We start from the raw sequence: 18,744 nt of genomic DNA, 5'->3' as shown, positions 1-18,744 counted from the left end.
TGAAATCAGTTAGCTTAGCAGAGTTTAAAAAAGCTTTGAGCTACATTCCTAAAAGGGAAATTCATAGGCCATTATTGAGATGGCTTAAGGAAATCCTAGGATAAGCAGCATAAAATCTGTTTTACTCCTTGGGATCTTGCCAGGTACCTATGACCTGGGTTGGCCACTATTGGTGACAGGATACCGGGCTTGATGGACCTTCAGTCTGTCCCAGTATGGCAATGTTATGCTCATATAATACAGCACTGTCCCACACTACAGCCCAGAGCTACCCCACCTCATTAGTCCTCATATCCTATGCTAGCAGACTCCTGAAACCCATCATGCAGTGCTATTCTCAGTGCCAATCCTACAATACATTGCTACTCCCAACATTACTCCCATGATACAACGCTGGTCCCAATTGCAACCTTATAATCCAGGGCTGTACGTAGCTTACTTGGTCAGACTAGTGGTCCATGAGCCCAGATAACGTCTCCAATGCTGTTCAAAACAGCCTCCTTGAAATACCTGGAAGATCCTTTTCCTGCTCACTGCCAGAAAGTGGGAGAGGGAGATCCCCATATCTCTCTGGCAAATAACCTGAATAAATGATGGTTAGGAGTAAACATGGGGGTAGATGCCAGTACGGCAAGGGTCAGTTCTGCATCCTACACCGCCATTTATTAAGAGTGTACTGTGCCCCAAAGTCATGGCACTATTATCCTCCATACAGCCCTATAATACAGCACTGTTCCCCACACAATCCCCCCAATCCCCCACTCAATCTACCTCTTGTGCCAACCTTATGATACAGCTTTACAGCAATCACAGGGTACAGTACTATATTCTCCACTAACTGCGCCGTCTCCCAATGCCAAGCACATGACACAGTCCTATCTCAAGTGCCAGCCCTAAAATATAGTGCTAGACACCTCACAAAGCCTGTAATAAAGCACCTCTCACTATATAAGCTATAGGATACAGTGCAAAGGAGCTAATGGTTCCCAAGTGAGACCAACTCACCATCAAGTACTCTAACCCGCCAAAGATCTTCATCCTTAGAGATGCCCAAGGGCTGCAGCCCAGTAAGGTAGGAAGATAAGAGCTGCTCCTTGCACTCTGTGTGCCTAGAGAGACCGATATCTGAGGGGAGCAAGTGTCACCTCTCTTTCTTCCGGAGTAGGTGGGTGCGAGCTGCTTTGACACTGTCTGCTGTGCTCTGTGTCTGCGAGGGACCGATGCCTCCTCTCCCCCCTCAGGTTCTATATAGACAGAAGTGCAGTACATTGCGACACAGAAGCCACCTGCCCAGCATCCCCCTCCACCACCCTTATCCCCCAGCTTTGGTCTTCCACTGGCTAACAAGTAGTCTAAAGAAAGGGCTGATTAGCATACAGCTGGGAGAAGTCTTCCAAATCCAAGGATGGAAGCAGAGGCAGTGAGCCAAAGACGGACAACACTTACTCCCAAAGGGAGAACACTAAAAATGACACCTAAAATGCCAACACATCTCCTATTGGGAAAACGGGAAATGCTTTCATGCTACAGATTCCTACACTAGAAAAATTTGTCATACGGTCCGAGCACAGATTGACCGTCGGCACAGCCAGAATAAAGGAGCACTAATTAGAAAGAGAAACCTGTAGACAAAAACGGAAACACCACACAGCTAGCCTTTGAATGCTAGAAACAAAAAAAAAACGCATTCCCTGCCGTCTTCTGCAAAATACAAAGAAAGAAAAGATGCACGCTTCGCAGAGCTGAGAGAGAAAATGAAAGACTTTCCACAAGCAAATGAGCAGGAAACACCATCTCCACAATATGTCAATACCACAGCCAGTGCCCACTGCACGATTAGGGACTCCTTTTAGCGTGTGCAGAATTACCTTGCACGCTATACCCACGCTACGTGGCTAGAACTAATGCCAACTCAATGCTGCTGTTAGCATCTAGCGCGCACGGCAATTTAGCGCATGCTAAGCGCGTGCTAAAACCGCTATAGCAGCTTAGTAAAAGGAGCCCTAAATTTATAGCCAGATATTCAGTACTGGGCCAAACTCAAATACTATCTGGGAATCACAAAGCCACCAGAAGGTATCTGGGCACTGCCAATATTTGGCAACTGGAAACTCCAGCACTATAGCAATTTATGGAGGACCCCTGCAGTGAAGTAGAAGGAGCGTAACCCTAATTTTACACTCATAGCCACAAATGTCATCATTGGTCTCCAGAGAAAACCAAAAAAACTCTGTGGAGTGACGATGTTCCCAAATGGACTTTATTAAAAAGTGTCAAAGTTCCAAAGGTACACTGAAATCATCCACATAAAATTATTCCATCCACATAAAAATAAATCATCCACATAAGAGCCTTAAAGGACCTAGTCCGCTAGGGATACAAGACCCAACACGGTCTGCGTTTCGACAAAAAAATCTTCTTCAGGGGTCCCTGGGGGGTCCTATAAAGGTGAGTATGTGGGAAACAATTGTGTGGTGAGCCGGAAGTGAGACACTGCTTGCATTTGCAATGGAAAGGGGTCAATTCCTTTTGTTTTTTGATCATTGGTCTCCAATCATTCTTCTTCTCTTGTTCTTTTTTCAAACTGTCGAAAAATGCAAAAATACTGCTCTTCCATTTGCAAGCGGTGGCGTAGCGAGAGTGAGAGGCGCCCGGGGCGGTGGTGCCCCTCCCCCACCGCGCATGTGCCTTTTTAACATTGGCGCGAGCAGCCACCAACTTATTGCTTCTTAGGCGCGGGTCCCGGAGCCGACGTCAGAGAGGGTGCCGAAGCCGACGCAGGCAGCAAGTTGGTGGCTGCTTGCACCGAAGTTAAAAAGGTAATGGGGAAGGGGCGGGTGCACGCACGGCAGGGGGAGGGGTGGGTGGACAGGGGGAGGGGTGCCGGCGCCCCGAGCAAGATGGCGCCCGGGGCAAACTACCCCCCCTTACTATGCCATTGTTTACAACTAATCTTGGCGTTGCAAAAAATTGATAGCAAAAGCACAACTTGCCAAATTATGGGGTCCTTTTACAAAAGCCCGCTAGCTATTTTAGCACGCACTAAAGGCTAACGCATTAGCATTTAGCACGTGCAAAAACGGCTAGCGCTAATCTCCTATTTCTTCCCGTGATTCCCTAACTTGGACCTGTATCTTGCGCTTATTTTCAAGAAAAGCCTTTAATTGTTTGGGATCAAAGAAAAGATACCTATTTGATTCATACAGAATGAAGCATTTACAGGGAAAATGTGCCAATTAAATGCTTGTTAACTCTAAGTTGATTGTTAGCGCCAAATTGACTAATATACGTGTGGATCCATGCCCAAATGTGGGTGACCTATACAGAATCCAGTTGATTATTTTGTGAAATTTTAGGACCAAAAACCAACTGTTATAACTGTGATCTGTTGCCTTTGATATGATTGTCTATCCCTTAGAAGAAGTTGTATTTAAGGTAAGTATTTTGTGGAATCTGATTTATTTTATAAAGGCAACATAAGTAGCCATATGGCATTATAAACAGTCATCCAGAACGATCCCCAATGGTGTCCAAATTTATATTTGATCCCAGCAAAGTATACTTTGTGCATATACTTATATATTTATAAAATACTAGTATTTAAGCCCGTTACATTAACGGGTGCTAGAATAGATGTGTCTGTCTGTCTCTCTACTTGGCCGCTATCTGTCTGTCTGTCTTCTTTTCTGTCTCTCTCTCTTCTTGGCCACTGTCTGTCTGTCTTTCTTTATTTCTGTCTCTCTCCATGGCCACTATCTGTCTGCCTGTCTTTTTTTCTGTCTCTCTCTCTCCTTGGCCGCTGTCTGTCTTTCTTTATTTCTGTCTCTCTCCTTGGACGCTATCTGTCTGTTTGTCTTTTTTTCTGCCTGTCTCTCTCCTTGAACGCTATCTGTCTGTCTGTCTTTTTTTCTGTCTCTCTCTCTCCTTGGCCACTGTCTGTCTGTTTCTTGTGCCCCTTCTCTCACCTACCTGTCTTTCTGTGTGTGTGTCTTTATTTCTGTCTGTCTCTCTATCTCCATGCCACCTGCCTGTCTTTTTATCATAGCCCTTCTCCTATGTACCTTTTTTTTTTTTTTTTTTAGAGTGCACAGGGCAACCGGCACACAGAAATCGCTGTAGGAAGTGTAGTAGGAAAGCACTGAAAACCGCCACCTGTGCACGTGCTGAAAAACATCCCTCGCGCACGCGCCGCTACTACCATGTCTCTGCCTACTCTGCCATGGAGCTAAGGATCACGGAGGCAGAGATCATGGAGGTAGGCGTATGCATGTGCGCTTAGGGTTTTATTATTATTGATACAATGTATATCACAACTCTGCCCTTGTTCTGTCCAAATTACACCTCTGGGAATACCTACATGCCCTCTTCCGTTGGCATGAGTATTTATACGCGATTACAGTTGGACAGTTTTATAAGATCCTGTTTCCAAGTGTCAACAGACTTTACATGTAGAAAATGTTTTATAAAATTAACCCTTGCAAGCATAGGCAGAATGAAAATATCACAAAACATCTAATCTGAGGTGATTTACAAGTACGGTAAATCCAAGAGCCCCCTACAAACATGGGGAGCTTATAGAAGGAGACGCTACAGTAATTTAGTTTTGTGGAAGTGAGGAAGAAGTAGGAAACTACAGGCGTGGAAGGCGGTAGGTAGGAACGTGGGCTCAGATTTCGTCCTACTGTTGGACCACTTGGTTTACTGCTCGAAGGCTTCCCGCTCTTGAAAAAAAAGGTGATCAAGATTGGTGCACTGGTATGTAAGGGGAGATGGGGGGAGGGGCAGACCACTTCAGGCACCATCTTGGTGGCACCTCTCTGCCCCCCATACCATGCTCGCTCCTTCCCTTCCCAGACCCCCCCCCCCCCCCCGGTACCTCTTTAAGTCTTTGCCAGTGCAAGTAACTATTCTGACCTGCTGCTCATGCCAGCATGGCTCCCTCTGAAATCACTTCTGGGTCATAGGGCTAGGAAGCCACCGCCGGTGTGAGAGTGGCGTAGAGGGTGCAGAACGAGCGGGGGGGGGGGGGCAGAGAGGAAGGCGCCTCCTTCGCTATGTCACTGACTGGTAGTGAAGCTCTGATGAGTGAGAAATAGAGCTCAAAGTGTGTGAGAGTGAGAAAGCTTTCAAATGAGTGAGATTTGGTATCTCTGGAACAGATCCTAATTGAATGGTGAAAAAGATAACCTCACTGAATAAACAAAGGGAATATATTTTGATTTATTCAACAAAATGTATTCTTTCGTGGAAAAGCTTTATTCAATAGCTGGTGGCAACTCCTTGACTAGCAGTAAACATCAACGAAACGTTTTCTGTTAATTGTTGCTCAGTCTCTCCCATTGTCTTTCAGAAATTTTGGCCCAGTCTTCCAAACGCAACAGTTTCGACTCCATGACATTTGAGGGCTTCCTTGTATGTTCACTTCAACAGAGTTTCGGTCAGGACTTTGTCTCAGCCAATCCAAAACATAAGATTTCTCCTTCAGCTAATCTGTCTCAGATTTACTTGAATGTATAGAGTCATTGTCTTGCCACATGATCCACTTTCAGCCTAACTTCACTTACGTTCTCCTTTGGAATTTTCTGATTCAGCAGAATTCATGGTTCCATCAACAATGGCAAGCCATCCAGGTCCCAATGCAGCAAACCAGCTGCACACCATGTTTGATAGTCAAAATGAGGCTCTTTCTCCAGAAGGTAAAGTTTGCTTTTTGCCAAACAGAACATTTGTTATTGTTCTGTGGACTGATGAGTCAAAAATGTAATTTTGCAGACACATTATTCCATAAGTCTTGTGGGATATACAGATGCTCTCTGCCAAACCTGAGGAAGGCAGCAATGTTCTTTTCCGAGTCCTCCCACGAATTCCTCTCCTGTTCAATTTTTACCTAATGGTTGACACATGAACCCTCACATCAGCTACAGCATGAGAGACCTTTTTGCAGCTTTGTGGATTATTTTCTAGTTTGCTCTAAGAGTTATCTTGGCAAGCCAATACTCCTAGACAAAGTTACTGTAAATCTTCAGCTTTTCCAATTCTGCCTGGATTAGGGTTACCATACATTCAGGAAAACACGGACATGTCGTCTTTAGGATTGTCTGGGTGTCCGGATATTTTTTTTTATGGGGAGTCTGTCCAGATTTAGACAGCCCGCAAGCCCACCTAGGTTGGCAGGGCCAGCTCTCCCGATACCCCTACCTAATTCCTCAACGGCCATTGCAATTGAATTAGAGAATGACACGGTGACAAAATTCATCACCATTCCCGTCCACGCGGATAACCTCGAGAAACCATCTTCATGTCATTCTTTAAGGAAAGAGGGAAGAATCAGAGTATGAATGGCCACAACCACTGACCCGCAAGCTTTGCTTTGAAGAATGCTGGTGTAGAAGGACCGAGGTTGAAACAGGCACTACAGAATGACAGTCTCTGGTATCCAGAGCAGATATTGTGATGTCATAATGCCTCATTCCACCAGTGCCTAAGAACCAATCACATCAGTGATGTCACAATGGCTTCATTATCCTTGGCTCCCATAAGAATCAGAGTATGAATGGCCACAATCGCTGACCCGCAAGCTTTGCTTTGAAGAATGCTGGTGTAGAAGGACAGAGGATGAAATAGACATTAGAAAATGACATGGGTTTATTTCCCGCGGTTATCCGGGGGGACGGGAACGGTGATGAATTTTGTCACCGTGTCATTCTCTAAATTGAATCTTTGGGCAGCTCGTAGCGGCAATAAGGTGAGTCTGCCCCAGAAGTCACCTCTCTGCAGGTCCCACTTATGCAGGAATAAGAAGTTGATGCAAAGAGGTGGCTTCCAGGACAGGCCGGCAGTCACTGCCAGTTACCCGAAGGTTCAGTTACAGAGTCTGGGGAGGAGGTAGGTGGGGGAGTCGGGAGCTGAAAAGAGAGGTTGCGAGAAGAAGTTAGCAGCATCGGAGGTGGGAGGAGAGAGGGCTGAAAAAGCAGCTTCGAGGTCAGAGGAGCGAGGACTGAAGAATCAACGTAGGAGAGGAGGGGAAAGGGCTGAAACCTAACCTCTATTTTTCCATAGACGCAGTGTTTCGTTATTCCAGTTCTTGGTTTACGAACATTTTTGTGAACCATACTACCATGAATAATGAGAACGGACTGTAATGGGTTCCCACTGTCTTTTATATACTGTAGCACAGGCCAAATTCAGTTGCGTAGATTTATTCAAGCAGCTGATTCTAAGTAGCCAATTCCTTGTGCTGAAAAAAACACAAGAATTCACTCATTATTTCACACTCAGAGGGGCATTTTCGAAAAGAACGTCTAAGTCCAACTTGGACGTTTCCAGCTGAACGTCCAAAGTTGGAGGAACAAAAATGTCAATTTTCAAATGGCAAACTGCAGAAGTCCAAATATATATATTATTTTTGAAAAGCGTCTACTGAGATGTCTTGGGATGTCTAACTTTATACCCTGTTTTCAATCAGAAAAACATCCAGGTTGGAAACGCCTTAATCCTGACCATTTGGATGTGGGTGGAGCCAGCATAGTAATGGACTGGCCACATAGACATCGCAACAAAGCAACTGGACACCTTAGAGGGCACTGCTCTGAGCTTCACATAAAGGTTGGCAGCTGTATATCTCACCACAACCCCCTTATAATTTAGGGTGAGCCCCCCAGCCCCCCCCCAAAAAAAAAGAATGCACTCCCCGGGGAGGTTGTGGAGGAGACTACTGTACTGGGATTCAAGCGCAAGTTGGATACACACCTTCTTGCATATCATATTGAGGGATACGGTAATTCTGGGTCTCCAAAAAGGAGTACTTAAATGGGCCGCCGCGGGTGCGGATCGCTGGACTGGATGGACCTCGGTCTGATCCGGCGAAGGCGTTTCTTATGTTCTTATGTACCCTCATGTGTAGCACCCCAATAGCACTTATGGCTACAGGTGGCACCTATATGGTTGTATGGTAGGTTTGGGGTGGGTTCACATGTTCTACCATAAATGTAGTGGACAGAGTGGCTTATGGGACTTGCTACTCCTCTCTATGGTTCACTAACTTACCCACCAGGCTACTTAATACACCTGTATGATGCGCTACTAGGCTTCCCCATACCAGATGCTGATGTTTTAGACACATGTATACAGTACTCCCCCGATATTCATGGGAGTTCCTGAAAATCACAAATACGGTTTTTCATGGGGGAGCCTGAAGAGGGCAGGGCAGCAGGAGAGCAGCCGGAGCGCCACAAATGCAGGAAATCACTTGCGGTATGCTCCGACCGCCTCTTCCTGCACTAAGTCGGGCCTTATCCAATCAGGAGCTGCGTGTCAAAGCACCTCCTGATTGGATAAGGCCCGACTTAGTGCAGGAAGAGGCGGTCCGAGCGTACCGCGAGTGATTTTCTGCACTCACGGTGCTCCGGCTCCTGTTGCCCTCTCCTTGTTGCCCTCTCCTGTTGCCCTCTCCTGTTGCCCTCTCCTTGTCGGCGGTTCACAGTCGGAAAATACCACGAATGACCGGGACCGCGAACCGCTGACCGCAAATGACCGTGGGAACACTGTATATCTTTTCGTTTTCATTTTTGTGTGGTGGAAGGGGGTCAGCACTGGGGGAGTGTGGGGTGTCTTACCTTGATGGTTATCTGGTCAGTTTGGGCACCTTTGTGGCCCTTAGACCCTTCTAAAGCATGTCTAGTTTGTAAACATATACGTTTTGTCCAGGTGGATGTCTTGCAAAATGTTTGATTATTGCAGTGAGACATCCATGTCTATCCCACTCTTCAGACTGTCCAAAGCCCGCCCTTAACACGCTTCACCACACTTCCACCATGCCCATTACAGAGGCCGAAACACCTCGCTGAACGTCCAATTAGGATGTCCATGTGCCGATTTAGGATGCTTTTTTGGATGTCTAGGCTTTTTTGATTATAAGCCTGTCAGCCTCTGAATGAGTTCTATTGTTCATACTTTCTATGTCTCTGTAAGTCAATTACAGAATTGTTTCATTTACAACATTTTAATTGCACAACAAATGGTTAGTTTCAATTAAACAAGAGCATTATGTCAGTGGCGTAGCAAGTGTGACAGGCGCCCCTTCCCTACCCTCATCTCTGCCCCACCCCCACCCTCGCTCCCTCCTGCCCCACGCGCCTCCCTCCCTTCCCCTAAACCTCTAGTTGTTCACCACCGCGAGCAACAAGAACTTTAATGTGCTCCTCATGACCCCGTCGTCTCTCCCACTGATGTCACTTCCTATGCGTGGCACCCGAAAGTGAGGTCAGCAGGGGAGACGATGTGGTCGCAAGGAGCACGTTAAAGTTGTTGCTCGTGGCAGTGAACAACTAGAGGGATGGGGGAAGGGAAGGGGGAAATGCACTTGGTGAGGGGCAGAGAGGAGGAGGAGTAGTGCCGCTGCCCCCACCAATATGGCACTTGGGGGCGGACTGCCCCCCTCCCCGCCCCCCCTTAATATGCCATCACATCATGTCAAGAACTTAATTCATATTATTACATTTGAGGTCCACAAACTTTTTCTAAGCACTGTTTATGAGATATAGAATGAGACCTACCTGAAGTAAAGTCTGGCCCAGCCGTTAACAATGGCGTGAAGAAGACAAAAAGGCAAGGGAGGAGGGAGAGAAAGAGAGAATTAACAGAGTCCTATGTCAGATATAAAGAAAACTGCCCTGGTCAGTCAAATTACACTCTTGTTTACAATCCACGCTTGATATTGAATCACTGTTCCTCAGCGGCTATCAGTACAGTTTAAGATTCTTTCAATCATACAGCAAATTTTATATCACATTTCTCCAATGGTACTAAAAGTTTTTTGTTTTTGTTTTTTTAAATCTATCAACCCAGAAAATGTTTGAGATCTGAAAATAGTATGAAATTGAGTTTGGAGGGTCAGAGGTTAGTCTCTCGGGGCAACAATGCTGTCTGTGGCTGGCGCCAAGCTCTGGAATGCGCTGCCTGGTATTCTGCGATTCCGTGATGGGAGACTGAACTTTAAGAAAATGTTGAAAAACGCAATTATTGGTCAATGCCTTCCTGTGCTATTGCTATTCTCTGTTAATGCCTTCCTGTCCTTTAACTAAACAGTCACTTATAGGCGCTTAGGAAGAAAGGGAGAGAGTGGTGCAGTGGTTAAAGCTACAGCCTCAGCACCCTGAGGTTGTGGGTTTAAACCCACACTGCACCTTGTGACCCTGAGCAAGTCACTTAATCCCCCCATTGCCCCAGGTACATTAGATAGATTGTGGGACAAACAGGGAAAATGCTTGAGTACCTGAATAAATTCATGTAAACCGTTCTGAGTTCCCCTGGGAGAACAATATAGAAAACTGAATACATAAATAGTGTGAAAAGATTCAGCCTCTGATAACCAGAGCTGGTATTGTGACATCATAATGCCTCATTCCACCAATGCCTAAGAGTCAACCTCATCAGTGATGTCACAATGGCTCACTTTTGCTATATTATGATTTCTAGAGTGGCGCAGTGGTTAAAGCTACAGCCTCAGCACCCTGAGGTTGTGGGTTCAAACCCACGCTGCTCCTTGTGACCCTGGGCAAGTCACTTAATCCCCCCATTGCCCCAGGTACATTGTGAGCACACCAGGACAGACAGGGAAAAATGTTTGAGTACCTGAATAAATTAATGTAAACCGTTCTGAGCACGGTATAGAAAATTGAATGAATGAATAAATAAAATTCTATAAGAGGCGCCTCAATAAACAGGCACATAAAGTCAGATGCCTAACTTAATTAATAAAATGGCTTCAATTATGAGCTTTAACAAGCTCATAATTGAAAAAAAAATAAACACTGAGTGATAGGCGTCCATCTTCTTAGGCACAATTCTATAAAAAAAAGGCACCTAGTGATGCCTAACTCCACAGTAGGCACGTTTAGGGGCAGAGAAGGTCTTAGGCACCGCCAGGCATGTTTCTCTAAAGGACTCAGGCGCTTATAATGTCGGCCTTTAAAACCTTGGCCTACATTACAGGCACCTAAGTTTTCAGTTAGGTGCCATTTTGCAATAGGCGCCCAAGTGTGATCGACAAGCGATAAGCGCCTATCTTTTTTTAGACGCTATTTACAGAATTTCCCCCTCAATGTTTTGCTGATCACTGCCAGCATCAAATCCGGAAATCTAATGCCGGGCTATGTCTGGCCACTAGCGTTGAATTTCTGGGTTTTCAGAGCTGGCTAATGCATAGCCAGTTAAGTGTGACATTCAGCACCTGAACGGCTATGGGCTGCCCCATAAAGGTAGGACTGCGTTTTGTGCAGTCCTATTTATGCAGTTAACTGGCCAAGTGCCGATTCGCCCCTGGAATGCCCTCACAATAGCTGGTTTTGAGTTTGCCACTAACTGGTTATTTTCAGCAGCACTAAACACAGGAACAGGAGATTTAACTAGCCAGGAGCAGCTTCTGGCTGGTAAAATCACTTTGCTTGTTAACCCCTTTAATTTCCGATAAAGAATTTGTACTTGGCATATACACTTTAAAGGATAGATTTTAAAAATGGCGCCTAGCGTCGCCTATATTGTAGGCATCGATCAACCACTAGACGCTGTTGTAGGCATCAATCAACCACTAGGCGCTGTGTATAGAATCTGCCTAGCGGCACCTAGGCCTAACTCAGACACCTAGCAAAGCCTAAGTCAACCATGCCCCTTCTCTGCACCTAACCATGCCTACTTTTCAGGTAGGCATCAGGCGTCAGATGGTGCCTCGACTTAGGCATGTGCAATATTCCACGCTTATTTTTTAAATTAAATTTTTTTTTAAAATTGTTCAATGGCGGTCAATTGCCACACCATTTAAGTTAAATGATTTAATTTAGGCTAGGCATTGATTTTAGGTAGGTATCACTAGACAGCCTCAATTACAGCATCTAACTAGGGCGTTATCTTAAAGAATCAGGCCCTGATCACCATCGACTGAAAAACAAACAAATCACTTTTATAGACCATAAATTGGTTTGAAAATGGTTTGGAAAAGTCCAGTCTGCTATTGAGACAGAAATGGGGGGAAGCTTGACCTGGGATTGGTAGCACAGAATGTTGTTAGTCTTTGGGATTCTGGAATAATGCTACTAGTTGGGTTTTTGCCAGGTACTTGTGACCTGGATTGGTCACTGTTAGAATTAGGATATTGTGCTACATCAGGGATCTCAAAGTCCCTCCTTGAGGGCCGCAATCCAGTCGGGTTTTCAGGATTTCCCCAATGAAAATGCATTGAAAGCAGTGCATGCACAAAGATCTCATGCATATTCATTGGGGAAATCCTGAAAACCCGACTGAATTGCGGCCCTCAAGGAGGGACTTTGAGACCTCTGTGCTAGGTGGACCATTGGTCTGACTCAGTATGGCTATTCTAATGTTCTTATCAAGTTTCAAGTTTTATTTTAATTTGATGAATCGCTTATTTAGATTTACTAAGCGAGTTACAACATTGATAAAAAATATAAACATATATATAGACATACCATTTAAAATTTAAAAACAATGGGCGTTAGACCAACAGACTTACAGACTAATTAATTCACAAGGTAAAGAGGGATAGAACTACCAGTTCAAGGGCCACAAGCACCCTCTCTTCTGATGAAGCACTGGCCAGATTGGTCTGCCACTGAGATAAACAGAATGGATGTTATTCTTTCCCTGCCCGTCCCCCAAGCATGAGAAAATCTTAGAAAACCCAGGGCTCACCCGCTGCTGTATCATTGCGTGTTTATGTTCCATCTCTCGCTTCTCCACTGCTGAGTCAATCACCAGCTGATCCAACTTTCATATAAAAACAAGAAAAAGGAACAGAGTAAGATGTAAGCAGAGCTCAGTGCCTCTTTTTGGAACCTAGCCAGCCTTGGATTTTGGGGGGAGGGGCATGGGTGGACTTGGGGGGGGAAGGCAAAGCAGTCCTACCCTTGCTGGTAGGAATGCCCAATCCCCCCCCGAGCTGATAAGATCCATGACCAGAACTGTCCCAGAGTTGCTTCTACAGGGAAGAAGTCAACAGTCTCCCTTCCTGCCACCACCATCAGTACTCATCATGCATGCTCAGTTCATGAACTGTTCCAACTGAAACTGGCTTGAATATTACCTTAGACCAGTGGTTCCCAAACCTGTCCTGGAGGACCCCCAGGCCAGTCGGGTTTTCAAGATAGCCCTAATGAATATGCATGGAGCAGATCTGCATTCCTGGCATCTCCATTATATGCAAATCTCTGTCATGCATATTCATTAAGGCTATCTTGAAAACCCGACTGGCCTGGGGGTCCTCCAGGACAGGTTTGGGAACCACTGCCTTAGACCAATCAATGCACAATATGTAAATAAATGGTTTCTAAGGTGCTCAGTAAACGTCTTATGTCACCTTAATAAATGTTTTCAATAATTTTCTAGTCTATTTAATAGATGTCAGAACCACCACTCCTCCGTCCCACCGAAGTGTAATCACGGGGAGATGCAAGTGGTTCACTCCTCACCGGTCTATTTAATTTAAATTTTATATCATTCCTCCAATTCTTATGCTTAAATTTACTTATCTTAGTAGTGGCGAACTGATAGTTCAGTGAGGAGTGCACACTTGCATCTCCCCGTGATTACACTTCGGTGGGACGGAGGAGTGGTGGTTCTGAGCAGTTCGTGAACTGAGCATGTGTGAGGAATGACAATGTCAGTGGCAGAAAGGCTGAAAGCCATTGACTTCTTCCCTGTAGAGACAATGCTGGGTCTGTTCCGGCCATGGATTTCATTAGGCTTCCCTACCAGCCAGTCAAAGGGTACTCCAGTTATGGAAGTGGAAGGGTCCCAGATCCTGAAGCCCCCCCCTACCCCTTAGCTATGGGAGCAAGGTGGCAACTCTTGGGAGTCCTTCCCCAACTGGTACAGACACACAATGAAAGGATCTCTGCCTTACCTCAGCTGCTAATTTCTTCATATATGGGTCTAGCTCGTGTAACAGGCTGTAGCCCTGCTGGAAGAAGGTGTATTGAGCATGCATGAAAGACAGCATCTGTGGAGAGAAAACTCAGGATCAGGGCAGGAGATCCAGACCTCACTCACTTGGACAGTGCATGAGGTGAGAAGTGTTTATGACATATCCATTTCCATCTCTGCCACTAAAGGTCAGCTGTATAACAGGAAGGGCATGAAGTAGGAGCCTAATCTATAAGTCTCCTTTCCATTCTAGAATACTGGTGTAATTGGGTTTACAGTATACATACTTTAACATCTAGGCATGAGCACTTATTCTGGCATGTAAGTTATGCAGGGAAGTGGGAGTCCTGCCCGTGCCCCTTCCTTGTGTATACCTTTTTGCAAATATCCACTATATAAGTTAAGCAGATATTTATACAATAGCAGTTAATAACATGTTGGGCACATACATGTATTTGTGATAGTGTTCTAAACATTTTTGTGTATGTAAATGTGAGCACCTCATTATAGAATCGATCCTTCATTGTGTAATCTGAGGGAGCCATTTCCCAACCTCATCCTCCCTTTGTGGTCTCCTGTCTGCCCCCTCGTGGTGCTATAGGTCATATCAGAAATGTATGTAAGACTGCAGTCATGACAGTGAGCTTGAGTTTGTGACCTCAGCATTGAACAAGGGACTGGCAGCACCCATCACTCCAGCACAGCCAGTGGCCAGTGGCGGTCAGGGTCTTCAGGGGATTTACCCCACCCCCCTAAAGGCCCTGAGGGCACTGCTCTGAATTTGATTGGTCGAGCAGGCAACAGGCAGATGCTGCTCACCCATATCAAATTCAGATCAGTACTGTTAGGGCCTTCAGGGGGTTTGGAGAATCCCCAGCCCAAGAGCCCTACTCTTGGGGGGGGGGAGGGTGTTATTTTTGTTTGATGCAGTTTGACTGGTTAAACAGGCTGCCTACACAACAAATCAAAATGCGTCAAGCACAAAGTAAATAAAAAAATAAAAATAAAAAAGCAGGGCTGTAGAGCTGGGGGATTCACTGAATCTAGAGAATGACACGGGGACAAATTTTTTCCCATCCCTGCAGGAATTCAGTTTCCGCATTCCATCCCCATGAGTTTTGTCCCTGTCCCTGTCCCTGTCCCATTCCTGTAAGCTCTGCCTTAACCACACAAGCCTCAAACACTTAAAGTGTTTGAGGCTTGTGCAGATGAGGACAGAGCTTGCAGGAATGGGGCAAGAAAAGAACTCGCGGGGATGGGACGTGAAAAAGAGTTCTCGCAGGGCCAGGAAAAATTTGTCCCTGTGTCATTCTCTAACTGAATCCCCTGAAAGCCCTCACTGAACACCACTGAGCTCAGCACAAGAGACTGGTGGAACAACATAAGGGACCAACACTACCCCATCACCCCAGCAAAGTGCTTACCGCATCCAAGATTTCAAATTTCTTCTTAGCTTGTAGCACATTGATCTGGAAGAGAATCAGGTAACAATTAGTTATTCAGTTTCACCAGAAAGACACCTCCAAAGGGTCCAGGAAAAGCAAAAGATGGCACATCTGTAGGGTGACGGGATAATCATGTGCGAGACACCAGCATGCCGGCAATCCAGTGCTGACAATTTAGCGCAAGACAGAAGCGCGCCGCCGAAAGCCGCTGAAAAACTTATTTTTTAAGAGTTCCGACGGGGGTGGGGGGGGATCCCCCCCACTTTAATGCATAGTGTTCGCGCTGTCGTTGGAGGGGGTGTGTGGGATGCAACCCCCCACATTATAGAGAAAACGGAACTTTTCCTGAAAAAAATCAGAAACTGTTCCGTTTTCTCTATAATGTGGGGGGTTGCACCCCTCAGGCCCCCCCAATAGCAGCGCAAACACTATGCATTAAAGCCCCCACATCCCCCATCGGAGCTCTTACAAAATAAGTTTTTTGGCGGTTCTCAGCGGCGCACTTCTGTCTTGTGCTGAATTGTCAGCGCTGGATTGTCAGTGCGCTGGTGTCTTGCACGCCACTGACTATGAACCCATCTGTAGCCTGGTACTCTGCTTCCATTGTGATAAAAGATGTTATTAAATCAAAATTATTATAACTACAGATAATGTTGATAGCAACCAGATTGATCAGACCAGGCTAGTCAAACTATGGTCACATTTCTAATGTGTTTAAAAGGAGCAATTTTCAATACTTGTATATAGTGTCACAGATCTGAGAGAGAAATTACACTGTGTAAATCTACACATTTTAAATATGTCTGAGCACTTTGCACCTGCGGGCAGTTAAGCAGGGGTAAAGCAGCACATAATTTTCAAGTTTCAAGTTTTATTAAAATTTTGATGTATCGCAATATCATTAATTCAAAGCGATTTACAATTACAAACAGGGTCTTAATTATTAACTACCATATTTTCACTCATATACCGCGCACCCGTGTAAAATGCGCACACGGGTATAGCATGCGGGGAACTGTAATGTATGTAAAGAAATTTTTATATACCGCGCACACCCGTATACCGCGCATGCCGCCCCGACTCTCCCGTCGCCGCCCGACTCTCCTTTCGCCCGCCCCGACTCTCCTCTGGCCACCCCGACTCTCCTTTCGCCTGCCCCGATTCTCCTCTAGCCGCCCCGATTCTCTTTCGCCCGCCCCGACTCTCCTCTCCCCTTGAAGTCCTGTCCCCACCCTGAAAGCCTGATGTCCCCCCCCCGACGTCCGATTCACCCCCCCCCCCGCAGGACTGCTTGCACCCCCACCCCGAAGGACCGATTGCACCCCCACAGCCTCCCTACCCCCCCCATCATCAGAGAAAGGGCGGGACCGCCGGAAGAGGAAGCAGCGCAGACGCAGGGCTTACAGAAGGGCCGGGACCGCCGGAAGAGGAAGCAGCAGACGCAGGGCTCACAGAAGGGCCGGGACCGCCGGCAGAGGAAGCAGCAGGACAACGGTAGGAGCTTCTCCATGATGGGGGGGTGGGGAGGCTGTGGGGGTGCGAGCGGTCCTTCGGGGTGGGGGTGCGAGTGCGAGCGGTCCTTCGGGGTGGGGGTGCGAGCGGTCCTGCGGGGTGAATCGTACGTCGGGGGGGAACTATGTAAAAAAAAAGTTGTAAAACGCGCTCACGCGTATAACGCGCATGGTTATGCACGGTTTGTAAAATCGCGTTATATGGATAATGATTCCTTGCTGAAAACTGTGGGATTATAAGAAACTATATGGTATGGTATGGTATACCTCCTTTCTGTGGTACAATCAAGTGGTTTTACTTATTATACACAGGTAATTTTTCTGTCTAGTGAGCTCACAATCAGTGATGTAGTAAGGAGAGGTAGGGGAGTGGTCTGCCCCAAGCACCGTCTTGGTGGGGGTGCCGGCACCTGTCCTCCTCTTCACCTCCCCCCTACCGCACGTACGCACCCATTCCCTTCCCAGGACCTCTTTCTCCTCCCGTCTCATTTCCAGTATGTCAGCCTACTTATGCCCCCTTTTTTTATTATTTTCTTCCCTTTATTTCTAATTTTAGATACAGTACTCCCCAAAATTCACGGGGTTTCCGTTCCAGGAAAATCGCGAATGCGAATCATTCAAAAAATCGTGAATGCGGTTTTCATAAGAACATAAGCATTGCCTCTGCTGGGTCAGACCAGGGGTCCATCGTGCCCGGCAGTCCGCTCCCGCGGCGGCCCCCCAGGTCCATGACCTGGAAGTGTTCCCTACCTAACCTAAAATATCCATACCCTATATGCTCAATGTCCTGTAAGGTAACTCTATCTGTACCCTGTAATCCCCTTCGCTTCCAGGAAGTCATCCAGTCCCTTTTTGAACCCCAGAATTGTACTCTGTCTTATCACCTCTCCGGGAAGCACGTTCCAGGTGTCCACCACCCTCTGAGTGAAGAAGAACTTCCTTGCATTCGTTATGAATCTGTCTCCTCTCAGTTTTTCTGAATGACCTCTTGTTTTAGTTGTCCCTGCTAGTCTAAAGAATCTGTCCCTCTCCACCTTCTCTATGCCTTTCATTATTTTATAAGTCTCTATCATGTCCCCTCTCAGTCTCCGCTTCTCCAGGGTAAAGAGCCCCAGCCTGTCTAACCGTTCGGCATATGAAAGGTTCTCCATACCCTTTATCATCCTCGTTGCCCTGTCAAAAGGCAGGGGAGGCAGGAGAGAGCAGCTGGAGAGGCAGGAGAGGGCAACTGGAGCACTGGCGGGTGAAGAAAATCACTCGTGGTCTGCTCCAACGCCTCTTCCTGCAGTTAAGTTCGGCTACACCAATCAGGAGCTGCTTTGATATGCAGCTCCTGATTGGTGTAGCCTGACTTTACTACAGAAAGAGGCGGTCGGAGCAGACCGCGAATGAGCGAGTCCGCAAACCGTGAATTCACGGGGGAAATAAAACATGTTTTATTTTTAATTTTAAATTATTTTTTTTAGACTCATTCCATTGTAAACCATTTAGATACCTGTTTGATAAACGGTATATCAAAGAATAAAGAAAGAAAATTGGAAACTTGGAACTCCTTAATATTCCTGGCGTGAGCAGCAAACCCAGCCTGCTGCTCACACCAGTGTGGGCTCTTCCTCTGACATCACTTCCTAGGTGCAGGTCCAGGAAGTGACATCAGAGAAAGAGCCATCAGATTGAGATTGCTGCTCATGTTGAAGAAGTAGGAGAAAGGAAAGGGGCAGCAGGAGAAGGCAAGGATGAAGCGGAAGGGGGAGCAGAGCAGAGAAGAGGGCGGGGAGGGGGAGACCACATTCCCGGGAGCCTCTCACCCTTGCTATGCCACTGCTCACAATCTAATCTTTTTATGTTCCTGG

At 46.3% G+C, this 18,744-nt stretch overlaps 1 protein-coding gene across 4 annotated transcripts in view; it reads right to left on the bottom strand.

The window, feature by feature from the left end:
• The window catches only part of ACAP3 (ArfGAP with coiled-coil, ankyrin repeat and PH domains 3), a 173,022-nt gene that overhangs the window by 58,573 nt on the left and 95,705 nt on the right, over positions 1-18,744 (bottom strand). For all 4 annotated transcript variants that reach the window (XM_033922305.1, XM_033922306.1, XM_033922307.1 and 1 more), the window contains exons 7-10: positions 15,360-15,404; positions 13,916-14,011; positions 12,706-12,780; positions 9,555-9,566 (exon numbers count right to left, since the gene is read on the bottom strand). In XM_033922305.1, the coding sequence (XP_033778196.1) occupies positions 9,555-9,566; positions 12,706-12,780; positions 13,916-14,011; positions 15,360-15,404 (228 nt within the window). The remainder of the gene's footprint in view (positions 1-9,554; positions 9,567-12,705; positions 12,781-13,915; positions 14,012-15,359; positions 15,405-18,744) is intronic.

This window comes from Geotrypetes seraphini, chromosome 15, assembly GCF_902459505.1.
Source record: "Geotrypetes seraphini chromosome 15, aGeoSer1.1, whole genome shotgun sequence".
NCBI lineage: Eukaryota > Metazoa > Chordata > Amphibia > Gymnophiona > Dermophiidae > Geotrypetes > Geotrypetes seraphini.
Note: the sequence above shows the minus strand (reverse complement) of the source record. Positions and strands in the feature narration are given on the sequence as shown.